At 37.8% G+C, this 18,898-nt stretch overlaps 1 protein-coding gene across 1 annotated transcript; it reads left to right on the top strand.

Moving 5' to 3' along the window:
* The first annotated feature begins 184 nt into the window (after nt 1–184).
* On the top strand, nt 185–16,483 carry colgalt2b (collagen beta(1-O)galactosyltransferase 2b). Its single transcript, XM_056772702.1, has 12 exons — nt 185–457; nt 8,422–8,532; nt 9,007–9,124; nt 9,820–9,954; nt 10,610–10,814; nt 11,447–11,566; nt 11,758–11,831; nt 11,966–12,072; nt 12,172–12,304; nt 13,433–13,560; nt 13,642–13,848; nt 15,066–16,483. Exons 1-12 carry the CDS (start codon nt 234–236, stop codon nt 15,337–15,339), a joined length of 1,836 nt encoding a protein of 611 aa, XP_056628680.1. The 5' UTR covers nt 185–233; the 3' UTR covers nt 15,340–16,483.
* Nucleotides 16,484–18,898: the final 2,415 nt, after the last annotated feature.

The following is an 18,898-nucleotide window of genomic DNA, read 5'->3' as shown; positions in this document are numbered from 1 at the left end:
TTCAATTAAGTTTGATTTTGTAAAACATAAGAAGAAGAAAAAAACGTTATCTCTCAGGTGCACATCGAGCTGAATGTTTGGGGGCGGACCGGGTCCCCTAACAAAGCTCTCCACCTTTCCCTCCATAACCCTGCCCCTCCCCTCTCTTGTATTTTTCTGCTTGCCCACTCACCCACTCTCATTACGCACCACCGTGCAGCTCAAGTTTTGACAGCGTTGTTCATCAGGCAGAGATGCCGGCTGTGGGATTCATGAGGACGGTTGTGCTTTGCGCCCTGATGGTGCAAAACAGCCGCGCTGAGCCTCCCGTGCATGACCCGAATCCCGTGCCCGAATCGTCCCTGCTCAAGCCCAAAGTTATGATCGCGATTCTGGCTCGGAACGCAGCTTACAGCCTGCCTTACTACCTGGGTTGCATCGACAGACTGGACTACCCGAAGGACCGGATTGCTATATGGTGAGAATGACTAAATTGAACGGATTGTGTGTCATGAGAGGGTTTGCTTTTGTAGCTTGTTTCGTGGTGCAGGAGGACGCGGAAAACCGAGAAGGTCGGGTACATAGTGGAGTTATTGTGGACGTTGCAGGTAAGGTTTGGTTAATGAAAACCTTCTGGCAGATAGAGGAACAGAGACGCCGCTGTCTGCGTGAAGCGGACCTGTTAACAGTTTTTACTACACTCTGGCCACGCGAGTGTGTATGGATTTAATTACATGTTAAATGAAGATGAAAGGCTTTTGCTGGCTAAGCAGCATGTCCTTTATAATATCCACTAACAGGAAACAGAGTATCATCTAACTGTGTACAGTTGGGAGACGCCACAGGCAAGTTTTACGTGTATGATCAATTTGATTATAAGCAAAAATATCGATTTTGAGCAATTCCAAGGTTGTGTAAGTGTAATTAAATCAGATTTTTGATATTAACCTTAAGTCTTCAAGATGGATTTTTCTCTGTCTTCTTATGAACTTGCTGTTTATTCATCATGCATCCCTGTCTTCACTCCTCTTTAGTTGTTCCTTGGAAAAACGAGTGATTTGCATCCCGATCATGTTGAATTGAATCAGATCAGTCCAAATTTTGGGCATCCGTACATTGGCTGGCATACACACTGCTTAAATTTTCCATCCTTAAGGCTTTCATCCGGACTTTTCACGGTTTTGAGACATTTGATTCGTCTCCTGCATTGTCAGTTGCATATAGTGTATAGTCAAATTTATGACCGACTGACAAGTTGAATGCTAGGTGTCGTGGCAACGGCAACACAACAGTGACACAAAATTCAGTTCTCGACACATGAAAGCCTAAACCCTCGGCTTATCTTAAGCTTCAGATTGCATTTTTGGTTCGCTCCTTTAGAAAATGCACATTTTTGTCTCTCATGTGGATGAGGTGTGTGCTCATTTATACCTGTGTTTGTGTACCTTTGGACTATTAGGGCGACTCTCCGGAATTTACAAACAAACGGGGCAATCAGATGAAGGGTGGCAGGTTTTGCTGCCTTGTGAAAGAATGCAGGGAATTAGGGAACAGAATGGAGGAAGGGAGAGGCAAGAGGAGGGGAGGAGCACAGTCGGAAATTACACAGGGACATCACAAGCACCCCAACAATCTCCATTCTAGTTCTCTTGACTGTGTTCAGTGGTTGCCCGTATGTTGCACCTCTGCCGCCACATTTGAACATCAAAAACCTTCTCTTTTGTTTGATGTAACCTCTCTGATACAGTATGTTGTTGACATGCTCTTTTTGGTGACATTTTTGCATCTGGCAGATAATTTTATCCAAAGTAAATGTATTCAAGCCATTTCTTATACATCACTTTACCACGTGAGCTCTTCAAATAGATGGAACTGAGTTTCATATTGAATGCATTGAGCACTTCTGTTATTGTTTGGCTTTAGAAAGTGGTAAACAAAAAGCAGATGCTGAGGACTCAAGAAGAGGTGAATTTCCACTTACGAACTCAGACTGCAGACAAAGTAATGAAGAGATATCTGAAACAGTGTGAATCTGAATCTTCAGAGGCACAGTCTTGCAGGAAGTCACACAGTCTAATGGTGCTAACACAGACTTTGACATGATAAGTTTGATCCAGACATTCCTGATCCAGTTACATTGAGATTTATAGTACGAAAGTTGATTTAAGGGAACTGCTCATCTCTTGCATCTGGTCTTACTGTTCTGATATAATTTTATTGACAGATGCGCGACCAGTTTTCCCCTCGACTTTGTTGTTAAATTCATCAGTTGTGATGGAATGCTGGGCACTTTGGCAAGTTGAGTAAATAAGTAAAGCATGATGAAAACTATTTACTAAATAATAACGATATGTTGGGCATCCATCTGAAGTTCAGATCTGTAAATAATCATGTGTATTTTATTATCGCTGCTTGTGTTGTGAGTTCTTTATTTGATTAGCATGAGCGTTGTCATGATCACAACCCTGGCACAGTTCAGTGGAGTCTGTGGCCCAAATTGCACCCACGCTTCAGGATGGTTTTCCCGGGCATACATGGACACATCTGCTCTTTCCAACAACAGTGATCTCCATTTAGTTGTCCGACTTATCCAGAAAACCACGTGAAGTCCGTATATCCCAGAAGGTCTCAGCCAGGCATCAAACTCACAAATGGAAAAGTGCAGAAGGCCAGACGACGCGATGATAGCAGACTTAAGTTTGTTGGAGTCGAGCTGGAATGTGCGGTGTGTTGGGTCTGGGCAGGTGATCGTGTGTGTAATATCATTATGTAAAAATGTCATGGCATAAAACCATGAAAAGCATTATCACAGAAGAATGCATCCGAACTGAAGAATTTAGTGCTATTTTGAAGTGTAACTTAGTAGGTCAGACACTGACTGTGAGACAAATCTGTCGTTGGTTACGTCCCCTAAAGGCAAACTCACCTCAAGACTTGCATTCAAATGAAAGGCATGCGTGAAGTGAGCAATTCTGCAGGGAAATATTTCTGTGAGCGGTGACGTAACTGCAGATTTAGTGCTGTCTGCTGGTTTCTTCATTCTGGTAAACCGCTGAGATCAGAGGGGATTCATGGCATAGATGAAATAGGCTGTTGTCTGGTGCAGCAGTGTTCTCTCTCTATACATTTGTTCGGTACGTCTGTCCATTGATTTCTTTTTATTCTCTCAACAGTTAGACTTGCTCTCCCACACATCACATCGCTTTTTTTGTAGTGTAGCTGATGTGTTTATATTCACAGAAAGGTGGAAAGAGAGTGATTGATTTCATAAGTGAAATAAGAGTCAATGTTTGAAACTCTCATCAGTGTGTCAGGTGAGAGTGGACATCTCTGCTGTACTGTTAGTCTATGATCCTGTGTGTTTATGAAGTTAACGCTTCAGAAGCGAGCCTGTCTGTCTGCATTAATGTATGTTTCAATTTTGTATGATTTTTCTTCTGGAAGATCGAATTAACTAATTTGGCAGGTTTTTTGTTGTTGCTGCAGTTGTGTTAGCGTGAGCAAAACTTGCTCTATAGTCATGTGTGTGTGTGTGTGTGTGTGTGTGTGCGCGGGTGCGCAACATGGCAAAGGTCTGTTGACAGAGTGTAGCTGAAGGAATTTAACTACCACAGTGGGTTCACAAGCCCCCCTGCTCAATCCACAGCCACGTCAGCCCATGCATGGGGGCAGAGCCACTTCAACACACACATATATTGATATTTTCTATTGGAAATGTTTGTAAAAATGTAATTCAAATTATTTATACAGCCCTTTAAAAATGTTGTTTAGTACTTTACACAAAGAAAATACATTTTCTTATATGTTAACTGTCAATTTATAAAATTATTGAATATATATTTGTATATATTTATTGAATATGTATTTATATGTCTAGATTAATACGTTGTTAATATATTACAATATTGCAGGATACTAAATGATACATAGGGAATATACCCTTTTCGTATATTAAAAATATTAGCACTTGATTCCAATATATGGGAATGTGATATGTTGCATGTATAAAACGTATAATATATGGCATTTTATTTTCCTTTATATTTCCATGTATTTATGTTTAAGGATGTTTTGCAAACATCAGACCGTCTGAAAGCAAAACATCGTTGATATACAGTAAGGAACGTACTGATAACACCTGCTCTTCAAAACCAGCATATCATTACCTTGAGCCTTTTCTCTTTCATTATGATCATACACACTCTCGGTAAAACAGCAGACTCATTGTTTTAGCAGGAATCGGAGTTGGATAATTGGCCCAGAATAAAGCACCGTCTGAACAGGGTTCTCCTTTACAATGGCATTAAATTCAGTAATGTGCTTTACTTTTATTCAAAATTGTTTATTTGTCAAACTTTTTTAAGGCTAAATGCATTGTTTTATAAGCATGTTTCGGTTTTTGTTTAAGAGATGTGTGGTACAGTATCTCAATGAGCCAAGTTATTTTTGGAGTCACTGTTTTGAACATGTTAAAACTAATTCTGTAATAAAAAAGAGAAAACAGTGATAAGAAAAGTCGTCGTAGTTCAATACCCTGATAATTGTTTGTGGCTACTTTTACTGCAGGTGGAGAGAGTCAAAGATGTGTGTGTTTGAGGTGAGCTGCATGTGTTGTCCAGATGCTCTCAATAAAGACATGTGGAGTGAGAGAGATAGTGAGCCCCAGGCAGTTAGATAATGAGCTGGAGAACTACAATAAACTTCAAAAGGGCGGTGAAAGAAAATTAGGTTTTTATAAGCGGAGTCCTGCTTCCTCTAAAGCACAGCATGAGTGCAGATACATATAACTTTGGTGTTAAATATCCTGCCAGGCACACACACACACACACACACACAGGTTTGATTGATCATATAAGCCTAATGATGAATTTTCTTGAAGTAAAATGTGAAGCATTTTTTAACTAGGGTGGACCATGTAAAAATTTTCACAGGCTGGTTTTTGATGTGTTTCTATGTTATTGATGACATTTTAAAAAGGGGGCCTTTCGGGAATAGGCAATAAAAGGGCTCCTACTTGACCAAAGTGTCAGAGGCCTGTTGTTGCCCCTGGATGTGGAAATTTGTCAGGAGTTAATTTAGCACTGAGGGTATGAGGTTATGAGGTATGTTTGGACATATGACTAACAAAACCTGAAAAATCAGAAATCATTTGCTCAGAGGTTCAAATTCTTCAGACTGTTTGCTTGTTGGGTCCTGAACATGACTGTGCCCCCGGCAGGCCTCTCAAAGAACATTTTACTCCAAAAATCAACAGAATAAGGGAATTGATTTATGTAAAAAGCATTTTATTATTTATAAGTATATCTGTTATTAAGATACGCAGTAATGCAATGATAAAAGGGTATTGCGGATCAGTGTTTTGTTGTAATGTTAAATGTAATTTCTGGAAGTTGAGTCAACTTAAAAATCTACATTGAGACAACTAGACTGCAATAACTTTTTACAGTGGTCTCATACAATAACAAATATGTTAAAATAATAGAGAAAATAAGAAAATAATATATAAATATTTAAAAGTAATTTAAAGGAGCATTTTGGGATTTTTAGGAGGTTCCATTGACAGAAATGCAATACAGTCTACAAAACTATTTTTTCAGATGTGAAAAGCAACCATTCATGGTTCGTCCCCGCAGACCGGTGTACATTCACGAACGTGTCGAAAGTCAACAGCAACAAAATTATTATAAGTTTATGGCGTAAACTTCTCAATATTTTTAAGAATTAAGCTTTTAGTCGATCGTGTTGAATTCTTATAGCAACTGTTGTAAACAGTACTGCTTACTTCTTATATCAGACGGCATCGTGTTGTTTCCACGTGGACCGTTAAAGAGAGCGACACGCACGTCTCTCGGAAATCCTGTGAAATTCAACCAATCAGATGACGACTTTGAACATGCTGAAGTGTTTCCAGTAAAGTGTGCATTGTCCATCAGACGTCAGGGGCAACCGGTCCTTGGGCATGACGTCTGCGACTACTCACATAATGATCTGAATCAAAGCAACCTCCTCTGGTGGGATTTTTTAGACAAGCTTTCTCTCCAACGGCTGAAAGTGTCTCCCTTGATATCTCTGAGTATCTCTGCATAAAGCCATAGTACCGCAGGTCCTAACTGGAAAGTCTTTATAATATTAACGCAGTTGCTAGCTTCTGCCTGACTTTTATCCTTCTTTTTATGCTTAAAATCCACAGACCCTTTATTTTATGTTATAAATAACACCCGCTTTCTAACACCCGCATGATCTCTTCCCTGCGTTCAAATGAGAAGACACGCTGCCTCAGCCAACGACATCCTTGTGTACTTTGGTGGCCGCCGTCGTGTTTGAACTGAGATCGGTTGCAATTCTCAAACTCACCGCTAGTGGCCTTTATAAATCCCATTCTAAACCTTTAATTCCTTTATTCCGTAGATTTTGGAAGTAAAAATAATGATTAATCATTATGACAGTCTTGGCAGAAAGGAAATGACAAATAGGAATGGTCCTTAAAATGACATTAATTTTCCTTCATGCAAAATATAATGTCTCCTTTTTTTTCTACATTTGTGGAGAAATGTAACCCAGACATAATATAGCATGATTTAAAACGCCATGCAATCATAAATCTCCATGCCAACCTTAAGTTTGAGTGTGGACTCATGTAAGTATGTGTTTTCAGGTTATGACTGCATCATGGAGCTTAACCCAAATGCATTACGAGGGTCTCTTCCCCGGGGGTGGGAGAACACATGTGCTCACATAAACCCTTGGAGAGGCATTCAGAGACACAAAATGTCTTGTCGTTTCCAGATGTTTGGTTCTTTGTTTACAGCAGTAGTACATTTAACTTGTGAAAATGCACAACAAGAACAAACAGGGAACTGATGACAAATTATGCAATGAGCAAAACCACACATTGAAGCGCATTATAATAACAGGCACATGCATACATGATACATACTTAATGGGTTTTTAATGATGTTTTGAAAGAATATTACATCTTACAGGCTTGATTTTCTGGAAAACAACTGTGGCACACGCAAGTCATCAGAAAAAGCTAGTCATCTGTTTGACACGCTCTACTTTACCTGTCATTACCTGTGTCAGGTGTTTCTAACCAGTTATAAAGACCCAAACTGCTTATCTTGATGCTGTCTGTTTCTTCTTCCGTTATATGCTCTTAAAACCTGGGACACCCATAAAGCATACTTTAAACATTCCTACTATACAGAGTACCACAAACTCAGGTGTAGGCTTGTGTTTTAACTGTAGTTTGAATGACAAAGTAGCAGTCGAGGGATGCATAGCTCGTGCCTCACTTGTTATTTGGAGTCGAAGAGTGTGTAATAATGTTAGTTACTCTATATTTTTGCGCATACACTGTTATCTGTTGTCTGAAAGTGTCGTAGTGGTTGTGTGTTTATTTGCAGGTTTAAACTAGAATTACTGCAGATGTCTGGTAATATGATGTGTTCTGTATTTGGGTATTGGGGTTTAACAATTGTTATGAGGTTATTTTTTCACTGGAAATGAAGTCCAAAACACAAATTAAGAATGGTAGTAGTTGTGCAGTATTTTATTTCAATATCTCTGGTTTAGCCTTTCTGTACCTGACAACACATTAGGGCTTAATTTACCCCGTAGCTTTAAACATATCAGCCTGCACTGCTCCACAACAGTCTTTTCTTCTAACTGTAACGTTTTGTGTAACTATGTAAATCTGAGTACTGAGTATACACACCAAATGGATATTATTCCTGGTAGAGGTGAGGGAAGGAAATGTACAGTGGGTGTGTGAATGCGAGGACTGAGGTGATGTCGATATTTGTTGGTTCCTTCGCAAGCTGTTTGAGTGTAGGATCCTTCTGCTGTGGAGATTTCCACTGGCACAGCCAAACTGCCCCGACTCAAATGAGGCCACTGTGTGTTTTTGTGTCTGTCGGTGTTTACGTGTGAGCGATGCTGGGAAAACACACTGTTATGTTAGAGCTTTTATATGTTTGTCATTTTGTAATGTAATCAAAACATGGATTACTTGTTGTTGAGTTTGTGGAAGCAAAGTCGTGTAAAGAAGTCTATAAGGCTTATCTCTTGTGTAGATAAACTCAAAAGCTAAATGCTGTCCGTGGGTGGATAGGAGGAATAATAATACAAAAAGTCTTTTAGTTCTACATTTGTCAAGTTCTTGTTAAGTTCCACACTGCCCTGCAAGCATTTAACCACTCTTGAGGAATTTATCGGCCCAAGAATACAGAGCCTTGCTGAATACTAACACAGTCCAATACCGCTTTGACATTTTGAGAAGAATTTAAAGGGCCTTATCTGGCTCTGTCAACTCAAAACACATTGTTGGGTACTTCCACAGCGTACCCGAGGGACTAAGTGCATTTTGACTGCTACTTGTGCTTTAAGAGATCGCAGAATAATTGTTCAAATGAAGTAAACTTTCTTTTTACAACATCTTAGGGCTGCAGCAGACCATAATGTGGATAACACCACAGCCATGTTGAGGCAATGGCTGAAGAACAGGCAGAACAGCTACCACTACGTGGAGTGGAGGCCAACGGAGGAGCCAAGGTTGGTCAAAAAACATCTTCTTCCAAAACAGATGTCTGGAACATATCAATGAGCACTAATGTCTGTTTATTTCTGGGATTTGTCACAGACTTTCCCGATATGGATTTAAGATAGTCCTAAACAACATGATTATCTTTCTGCTTGATTGAAAATGCCTGTAGTCCCAATCTGGGTTTCTGTATTGGAAACTGGCTTCAAATTGCTTTCACGTGTATGAATGCCCTTTACCCAGACCCCTGCAAAATCTTTAGATTGGCCTTCTAATGCCTCACAGTAAAGTTTGCATTTATTAAATGCAACACATTCAGTTATCCATATATGTACTATTGTCATTGCACATTTGCAATGCTTAAGCTGCTAATGATACAAACAAAAACGCACTAAAACAACATAGTACTCATGCAATAGAGGATATATTAAAAATGTGTCTGTAGTAAATACTTTTTTAAGAAAAAGTTTATTTTCGGGTATCAGTTCGTACACAGATGAGTGGGGGCCGAAACATTGGGCTCCATCTCGATTCAACCATCTGATGAAGCTCAGACAGGCAGCGCTGAAGACCGCACGAGAGCGTTGGGCTGATTTTATACTGGTGAGGGCATAATGACAAAAAATACGCTTTTCAATTTTTTTCAGACCAAGATCATTCTACATCTGTAGAAAAAAGTAAGAGACCATTTCATATTTTAATTCAATCAGCATTTATTGATGTATTGTGTCCATTCCAGTCCAATGTCAGTTGAATTTCAACAAAATCAAACCTCAGGAGTGATATAAAGTCATCCAACATCCATGTGAAACACTGACAGCATGACAAGACACATGAAAACTGTGAAAAAAAATTACATAATCATTTCATTATTTTTTCATTGTTTTTATTATATCATTATTTTCACATAAAAAATGTTTTTACTTTACCTACTTGTACAAATATTACTGATGAATTGCTTAAAAGTGAATATGAACTCTGAATGAGTTTTCTTTGCAGTGTTTGAAAAATACTTCCTTCTCCCATGTTCATTTTCTGCAAATAAATGCAAATGAAAACAATATGTTTATCTAAAATGTCATATAAATATTGTTAGTAGTTTACAAAATGAAACAAAAAGCATTTTACCTAAAAACATACCTATAAATACGTTGTCATAAAATCAGAAAATAATTTTGAAATGGTCTCTTTAATTTTTGGTCTCTATATATTAGGCACCGCACAAATAATGTAAAGTTAATGTTTGTTATAGGATTTTATGTAAAACTAGGGATCTTTGTGTTTTTCCTGTCTCTCAGTTTGTTGATAGTGATAATCTCCTGACCAACCCACGGGTGTTGAATCTATTGATGGCTGAGAATCTCACACTGGTGGCACCCATGCTGGACTCCCGATCTCTCTACTCAAACTTCTGGTGTGGCATCACGCCTCAGGTACAGCTTTACCTGTATCCCAAAAGACACATAAGACCAAACCTTTCAGTCCTGAACGTAGAAACAGTAACTGACAAAAGACATCAAGAAGCAAAACAAGCGCTGACTCAATTAGCAAATATACAGTATATATAAAAATGTATTAAAGTTATAGACATGTATAATACTCACAATTATTTTGTAAATCGGATCATTCACCATATTCAAACTTTATTCACCTAGACTAGAGAAAAGAAAGTTTACATGATTATGTTTAAAACATCTTTATTTATATAAATAATGCTACAGAGAAAGATAGGAAATGTAATTGGGCTTCACCTAAAGTCTCAATTCAGAGAGCTTTTTACCGTATTAAACTTAGATTATAAATTCATCATGCACAATGTAACTATTATCAATGTGGAGTCCACTATGATTCTGTTAATCTATTTGCATTACCAAACAACATTACCCATAACTGTTGAAGAACTACACTGTCTGTAATAGACACTACTAAAATTCCTCAAAATGTTGGTGTATATCTGCCTCAAGTGCTCCCAACATCAGAATCAAGTGAATTGCAATATACCACATTATAAAAACTGAGAATACGCAGTACAGTATTTATCTCTTTGGGCATTGCAAACAGACCCTGATCTCTCTTACCTTCTCTCAGGGATATTACAAGCGGACGCCAGACTACCAACCTATACGTGAGTGGAAGCGTTTAGGCTGTTACTCTGTTCCCATGGTGCATTCCACCTTCCTATTGGATCTGAGACGGAGCTCCACACTGGAACTGGCCTTCTACCCACCTCACCCCGACTACAGCTGGGCATTTGATGACATCATGGTCTTTGCCTTCTCAGCTCGACAAGCCGGTGAGAGAAATCTGTTCTTCGTCCCTTAGAAGTGGTCTATAATGTGGTCTGTCTTTTTCAATACGTAACTCGTGAAGTAACATTTCATTTCGCAATACGAACATATGATGACAGTTAAGGGGCAAGTGTGTTTTTTGCGGCCCAGATGAGACACAGATCAGATTATTACACATAATTCACCCAACCTTCAGCTGTTAGATTTTGGTGCAGTAAATGCTGGTGAGGAGGGTGTGTGTATCTGTGCGTTTGTGTAGTTGCTATAATGTTGGATAATCATGTGGCTAATATAATCAGCTCCAGCTGGACGTTTTTATGGGCACTCTGGGTTTTTGTGTTCTGTTGAAGAAATAATGTGCGAGGGCATGCAGTGAAGTTACAGTAAACGTAGAGAAAACAGCCACACAACTGAAACAAATTATGACACCGAACACACCCATGAACATGAACCATAAAGGAGAATGCACAAAACTGGACGCACACATACAAATGTTGTAACCCTTTTTGTCCTTAGATGTTGGGTGGTGCTCAGCACAAATGTTCACAGAATAACATCAGATATTTTGTTTTTGTAAAGACACATTTTATTGTATATATGAATCAATAAGCTTTAAATGCAGTTGTTTTGTGTGTAGGTGTACAGATGTATGTGTGTAACAAAGAGCATTACGGTTTCCTGCCTGTACCTCTGAAAGCTCAGCAAAGTGTGGAGGACGAGGAGGAGAGTTTCACACACACCATCACTGAAGCCCATAGTAAGCGTTAAACATCAAATAGATCTATACACACATTCACATATACAGTATTATATGCTCATGCGAACAAAAATCTACATGCACAAGTACGCGCAACTTTTAAAACATAACCTCACTCACACACTAAAATTCAGATTAATTTTCAATTTTATGTTATTAAAACACATTTCATTTTATTCCTTATTCTGTAGTTGATCATAACATCAAGCCCTCCGAGTTCCTTTTCACTCCAGCCAAAGCTCAGGACAAGATGGGCTTTGATGAGGTGAGAGAGCAGTATCTGTGGAATGTCTCGCTCCAACGAACATTTATGCACAGGAACTAAACCTTTGAAGTGATATTCTAGTAGTTTCTCTCTTTCATTTTGCTTTGCTTCCTTTCTCTGCCTCTTCCTGTCAGATCTTTCTGATCAATCTGAAGCGGAGGATGGACAGAAGGGACCGGATGTTGAACTCTATGGCAGTTCTGGGTCTTGAGGCCACACTGGTTGAAGCTGTAGATGGAAAGTAGGTCATTAATCGGCTGTTCATTGGCATCCGTGCATATTGATAATCAGTTTATTTTTTATTCTAGCACATTATCAAATGATTTTTGTTTTTCACCAGGGCTCTGAATACATCTCAGCTACAGGCTCTTGGTATTGAGATGCTGCCGGGGTATAAAGATCCATACTCTGGCAGGGTGTTGACACGTGGAGAGATCGGCTGTTTCCTTAGCCATCACTTCACCTGGAAACAGGTATACATACTTCGGGCTGTCGCTAAACATCTTGAGGTCTAAGGCACATTTTTTACAGGCTGGCCCTCTCTCTCATATTGTACCATAGTACTGTATTAGTGGCCTCCCTCTGTGTTCTCACAACCAGAATCTGTCTAAATAATAGTTTTTCTTTCTTCAATTTACATGGTATATTGTTTTACCATTTTAAATGTAACAAAGGTTTTCATGCTGTTTTTAAAATAACTCAATTACTAAAAGAAAACCAATGGTATATAATGCTAAATATTACATTTGTAAGTGTGGTTTAAATCTCCTAAGACACACACAAACACTGGAGTCTTCAAGTCTCTATAATGTTTGGAGCAATAAACCGGCCACCTGGTTTCTGAAGTATAACTGTCATGTTAAACTCTTTCTGGACAAGAAATATTACCACTTATGTGTAAAGTCGGTTGGTGTGCCAAATTGAGCTTAACATGTTTTGTCGTGTGTACACAACTATATTTTGTGTAAAAAAATGTGGGTATCCAAATCTGAGCAAAACCTACCTTTGGGGCTCATTTGTAAAAACACAAAAAATATTGTAAATAAAGTTTTCTATTTGTGTTAGAATATGGGTTAGGGTGATATTTATTTAGTATATAATATAGTTTATAACTAGCTGTGTATAAAAACAATGTAAGTCTAAATATTAAAAGGATACTTCATCCAATAATGAAACTTCTGTCATCATTTACTCATCTTCGTGTTGTTTTAAATCTGTATAAATGTATTTGTTCTGATCAACACATTGAAAGATATTTCTAAGAATGCTTATAACCAGACAGATTTTCCCCCCATTGACTCCCATAGTATGAAAAATTACTTTGTCGTTGTTTTTGTTCTGTTTAACACAAAAGAAGACATTTTGAAGAATGTTCAGTTCTGGGGCACTTTTGAATACCATTGTATTTTTTTCCTACTATGGTAGTACATCTGTATGGTTATAAGCATTCTTCCAAATGTCTTTCTGTGTTCATCAGAACTGAGACATGTATACAGATTTTGAACAACTCAAAGGGGAATAAATGTTAACAGAGTTTTAATTTTTGGGTGAAGTATCCCTTTAAGATACATATGTAAATGTCTTTATCTGTGTTTGTGTAGGTGATGGAGAGCGGCTTACAGCATGCACTGGTGTTGGAGGACGATGTGAGGTTTGAGCCTCGATTTAAGAAAAGGTTACAGATCATCATGAAGGATGTTGAAAAGGCTCATCTGGACTGGGACCTCATGTAAGAACAATAAAAAAGCATAATTGTAGACTTTTTTACAGCTAACAAGTACATAATTATTTTATTCTGTCCTCTGCAAAGCTATGTGGGCCGTAAGCGGATGCAGGTAGCACAGCCAGAGGTGTCTGTGGAGGGCGTGAATAATCTTGTCGAGGCAGATTACTCATACTGGACTCTAGGTTATGCTATTTCGCAGCAAGGGGCCAGAAAACTCCTAGCTGCTCAGCCGCTAGGCAAGATGCTCCCTGTGGATGAGTACCTGCCAGTCATGTTCAACAAACACCCAAAGTAGGTGTGATGGATATATACATAGATGTGTGCTCATAACTAATGTAGAGAACATTTGGTCTCTCTCACACACATTTTCTCCTTTGCTGTTGAGTTGAGCAGACCCACACAGTGCTAGATTGTTCAGAGAGTGAAAATAAGTGTGGCGTCCCTGCTGGGTCCCTCAATGGCTGCTTTCTTCCTCATTTCCTCTAGTGGGAATCCTGCACAGCTCTGGTTGCCCCACTGGTTCTCTTTCTTTCCAGCACCCTCAGCACCCTGCGGTCCTTTGACACTGTTGTCTCACTGTTATTCTCTGCTTCTCTCTCTTTAGCTTTGAGGAATTTTGGGAAGGGCCAGTTCTTCCTGCTACCAGCGCTAGAGGGACAAAATTCCCATTGATTGGACCTTTGGGGGAAGGGCCATTGGTATTAGACAGATGGATTACTGTATAAATATAACACACTTTCTGTGTGTTTGTGTGTGTGTGAGAGAGGGTCATTGTGTACTCTTGAGTGTGGGAGTGTGTGATTAAATGCACATAAGAAAAATATAAAATAAATGTAATTTAATATAATGTATAATTATTTGTTTTAATAATACAATCCTTTTCTTACTTCCTGTTTGCACATTTCTATCCGAAACTAATTGTTCATCTCTCCTCCCTGAATTGAACCCTTCTTTGGTGTTTGTGTCAAAGGAACCTGTTTTTTCACTCTTATAATACATCTTATAACACATTTTTCAGTTTTTAATACTTTTTTCAAAAACCATCAGCCTTTTTTTATAAATGCGATTTAGCAGGGGTAAATAACAATTAATCACATCTACTATCTGTGTTGTTTGTTGTAGGTATTGAACATGTGTTTATACATACATTAAGATGATTGTTTTGTTTAAAAATAATAATAATGCTGCAAGTCCACTATATCTGCAAACATTGGCTATGTAACTAAAATATGAACATCATGTTAGGATGAATTAAGACCATAAATAAGCTTAATTGTTTCACACAAAATATTGTTTAAGCAGCAATTAATACAGCATCTATAAATAATGACACCAAAAATATGGTGGAAGTAGTTTCACAAAAATAATAACGTACAAAACATTTGATGGCTTGAAGTTCGACAGCGCCAGATGTTTTATTGCAATTCATCAAGACACATTTGTTTTGTTTTCCCACAATCTACACAATATGGTTTGAGTTTTAAAGTCTCTTTCTCTCTTTCTCCTAGTGTGGAGTTCATGTCTCACTTTGATCCCAGGGATCTACGGGCTTTCTCTGTCGAGCCATTGCTTTTGTACCCGACGCACTATACAGGCCAGCCAGGTTACTTCAGCGACACCGAGACCTCCACTATTTGGGATAATGACACGGTCAACACAGACTGGGACAAGCGATATGTCCAAAAAACCTCCCAGCAGGGACAAATAGATCTTGTCGCCCAGAACAGCGTAACCGGGGACATACCACCACCCGCATCCCGAGCCTCTCGAGATGAGCTCTGAGGCAACAGAACATACACTCTCAAACAACATCACAGACTCACTCACAGACTGGTTACTCCTCAATGTCCAGCATTCCTCGCCTTTTTGGCGAAACATCAGCCAATAGCATGACAGCTGGCTGGGATGCTTGAACACCATCGGCTGGCTGGTTGAGATTGGACAGTCTGTGAACGGACGGACACAAAAACACACAAGCTCCTTTATGAATCCACTTTATTTATTTCATCATACCTTCCAAAAACATTTATGGGCAGAACTGTCCCTGGTGGATATTTAAAAAGTCTTGAAAGATGAACAAGGCTTTCTATGAGGACAACACAGCCTCTCTCATTTGGACAATGACACACACAGACATGGGAGTTAGATTTGGGTTTTGCATTGCAAGAACAAGGATTATGCAGAAGAATTTTGATTTTACAATACTTTTTCTATAAGTCTTTAAAACATTTCCAAACCAAGAATGCCATGAGGATGACAAAACATCAAACCATTGACTTTTATGTAAACTACTGTAGCAAGTTTTTGATTTATTTTACAATCATCTAGAAATCTGGTTTATAATATTTTGCACAACACATGTCTATGTCTAACATAACATTGTCTTCCTGCAGAGACCTCAATAATTATTTCCAGAATTTTCCAGGAGACTGACGTAGTTTGTACGAGTGTTTAACTTCTACTGTGCTATGTCATCATTTGAAACGGGATTCAATCACTCTCATTTCTTTCACTCGGCAGGCTGGCTCCTGTTTTCTAACTGTAGATTGCATTGCCTTGTTTAAGTACTGGAGATGTCATGGTGCTGGTGGTGGGCTGATTCAATAAAACTGGACAATCAGTTAAACACGACTCTGGACGTAAGCTGGGCAGAATTTTTCAATGCCAGTATAAGCCAACCAATAACTGGATACTCATTCTACTGTAAATCAAGTAGATTACACATTTTCTGGCTTTCTGTGCTGATCCCTCACTCTTTCAAAGCAGAAAGAATGCATGTGAACACACTAAGTTATGAATATTAAAAACATTCATTGTTACAGAATATGCTGCCAACAATAAATATGTTGATGGCTAGAGAGTAAATATGAAATGTTTATGGAAAACAACTTAACCAAGATGCTTAAACATTAAATATACAATATTGTGGGGTATTCTCCATTTAGACACAGTCATTCAAAATGTTTTAATGCTCAACTGAAAATAAAGTTTTAAGAAGATGTGAAAGTATTAAGTAGTATTAAACCAAATACCAGTGGAAAAATCTTCATGACAAAACTGTGGATAAAACTGTGATATGGCCTTATAAAAGAGTCTATAGCATCTTTAAAAAATAGTCAAGAGTAAGTGCACACATATGCATACATAATATATGCAAACGTGGATTTCTTTGTATTCAAAATATAAAAAATATACGTATCACATTCAGTCCGGGTTTATTTGATTACAGAATCAGTTTCGGCGCAGTTTTATTTGGAGTGACCGCCATCTGCTGGAATATAGCAGTACTGCAGAGGTGAACGTGGAGACTATCTTCACACTTCTTCCTGAAAGCAGAATATATTACCTCACCTAAAGGTCACCAGCTGATACAGCATATCGTGTATTGCACATATGATATTAAGAAGCTATTATTAGTTTTTTAAATGAATGAACACAACAGATAATGGCTTGTAGGCCTATTTCAAAAACAGGACGCAATGTTCATACATGGTTTACTATTGTCTTGTTTATTAGCAACAAAGGATTAACAAAATGCAAATACAAAGAAAAAATATAATGATTTTACTATCCTTTTACTTTATTTTTTAACAGAACGCTCTAAAACCAGTTTTACAAGCAAAATAATTAAATAGGTCTATAGCATATATGAGGATGTTGCAAACAAAGAAAACAGATACAGTATGCCTGTAACATATGTTAATGAAAATTTTGTTTTAAATAGTCCGATTTTTTTATACTAGAACATAATAATTGTATTTCCCATCACCACATGTACAAATGATTACAAAGAAGCCACAATCCCTAAACTTGTGATTGTTTAATAAGGTTGGTTTGGCAAAAGTCCCCATTAATCAAATATATAAAAAAATCTTGGGAAGAGATGATATGCTAACATTTATGCCAATAGAGCTTGAGTGTGGTCTTTGCTCACAACTCTCCCAATATGACCATCACAATTGAATTCTTCATACGTATCTGCTCCAGAAAGCCTCCTTCTCCTTTTCATGAAAAATACAGCTCCTGCCACCAAAACAGCAACTTTCCACCTCCAGACATCTGTTTAGAAGACCCCTCGTAGCACCTGACTATTTTATCAACTGGTTATTACGCAAATTTTCACTTTCAGTTACAGGTAAGGGAAATATCCAGGACCTGTTACTGCAAGAAATCAACAGGCATACTTTAACTTTGTATTGACAGTTAAAAATGTAAACACTGTCAGGCCAGGAAGAACACACCAAACGTCACACAATAGAACATGTATCAAAAATCCTGATAATCATCAAATTTTTTCCTGACCACACTTTTTATTAATGTTATCTCCATTGCACTTTTTACAGGTTTCCATTATTGCAAAGAAACTTTACAGAAAACATATATAGCACAGAACCAGTAGAGACATGAGAAAAACTGTAAAGAAATCATAAAAGAAAATTATAAGCATTATAAACATGAGCAATTATAAACATGCCTAAAGTGTCAATGTTGTTGACGCTAATAAATGGTGTTGAACATTAAAACTCCTGATAATCCAAAATTTACCCTATGTTTTTTCTTTCCTCAATAAATATTTTTAAATTTTATATTGCATTGCTGCACAGCAAAAAACCTGGTAAAACAAACATAAGCAAAATCAGTGTTGATATAAGAAATCATAAAACATGTATTATGAAAAAAAGAACAAAACAAAACAAACAAAATACTTTTTCATTTAATTGTGTGTATTCATGCATATTACTCATATCTGCATGGTTTTGCATACAAGAATATTTGAGTCAAAAGGTGGTGTCAGGTGAAAGAACCTGAAAGAAGGAATGAGGATTGTACAGACTACAGTGAAAGCAAAATATGAAGCAAGAGGGAAAAAAAGAAAAACAAAAATCCATGTATTGATTATTGTGTGGTATTGAACATGAGAAATTAAGCACGGTATTTGCTATTTGCTTCATTAATGAGTAACTGCGCAGCCTATATGCTCTAACCATACATTAATAATAATCAATAAAAATTACAAATAATGGTATTGAATGTATAATAATTTTTAAAATACATAAGACATTGTATAGTAAAAATGGATAGTGATTGATGATGAAGGGACTTCACATCCATCAAAAAGTGGCAAAGAACCCAAAAAGTTTTGTTAAATGGTAAAACTTAAACCATTTTGAAAGTGGAGCCTTTGAGGCCAATTCTCCTAGTTATACCAGGGTACGGTATCTGACGGCTGATAATGTTACTGTCAGATACCGCCCCCCCGGTATTCCATTAGATAGAAAGTTCATGCTGCACTTATCTTACAATAACACTGCAGACTTTAAACACCACAACAAATAGGTTC

The sequence above is a fragment of the Triplophysa dalaica genome, chromosome 18, assembly GCF_015846415.1.
Source record: "Triplophysa dalaica isolate WHDGS20190420 chromosome 18, ASM1584641v1, whole genome shotgun sequence".
NCBI classification, from domain to species: Eukaryota; Metazoa; Chordata; class Actinopteri; order Cypriniformes; family Nemacheilidae; genus Triplophysa; species Triplophysa dalaica.
Note: the sequence above shows the minus strand (reverse complement) of the source record. Positions and strands in the feature narration are given on the sequence as shown.

Coding starts and splice junctions, on each gene's coding strand:
- colgalt2b (XM_056772702.1), top strand. CDS start 234: ATGCCGGCTGTGGGATTCATGAGGACGGTTGTGCTTTGCGCCCTGATG. Junction 458..8,421: donor AAGGACCGGATTGCTATATG/GTGAGAATGACT, acceptor ACAACATCTTAG/GGCTGCAGCAGACCATAATG. Junction 9,125..9,819: donor GTTGGGCTGATTTTATACTG/GTGAGGGCATAA, acceptor CCTGTCTCTCAG/TTTGTTGATAGTGATAATCT.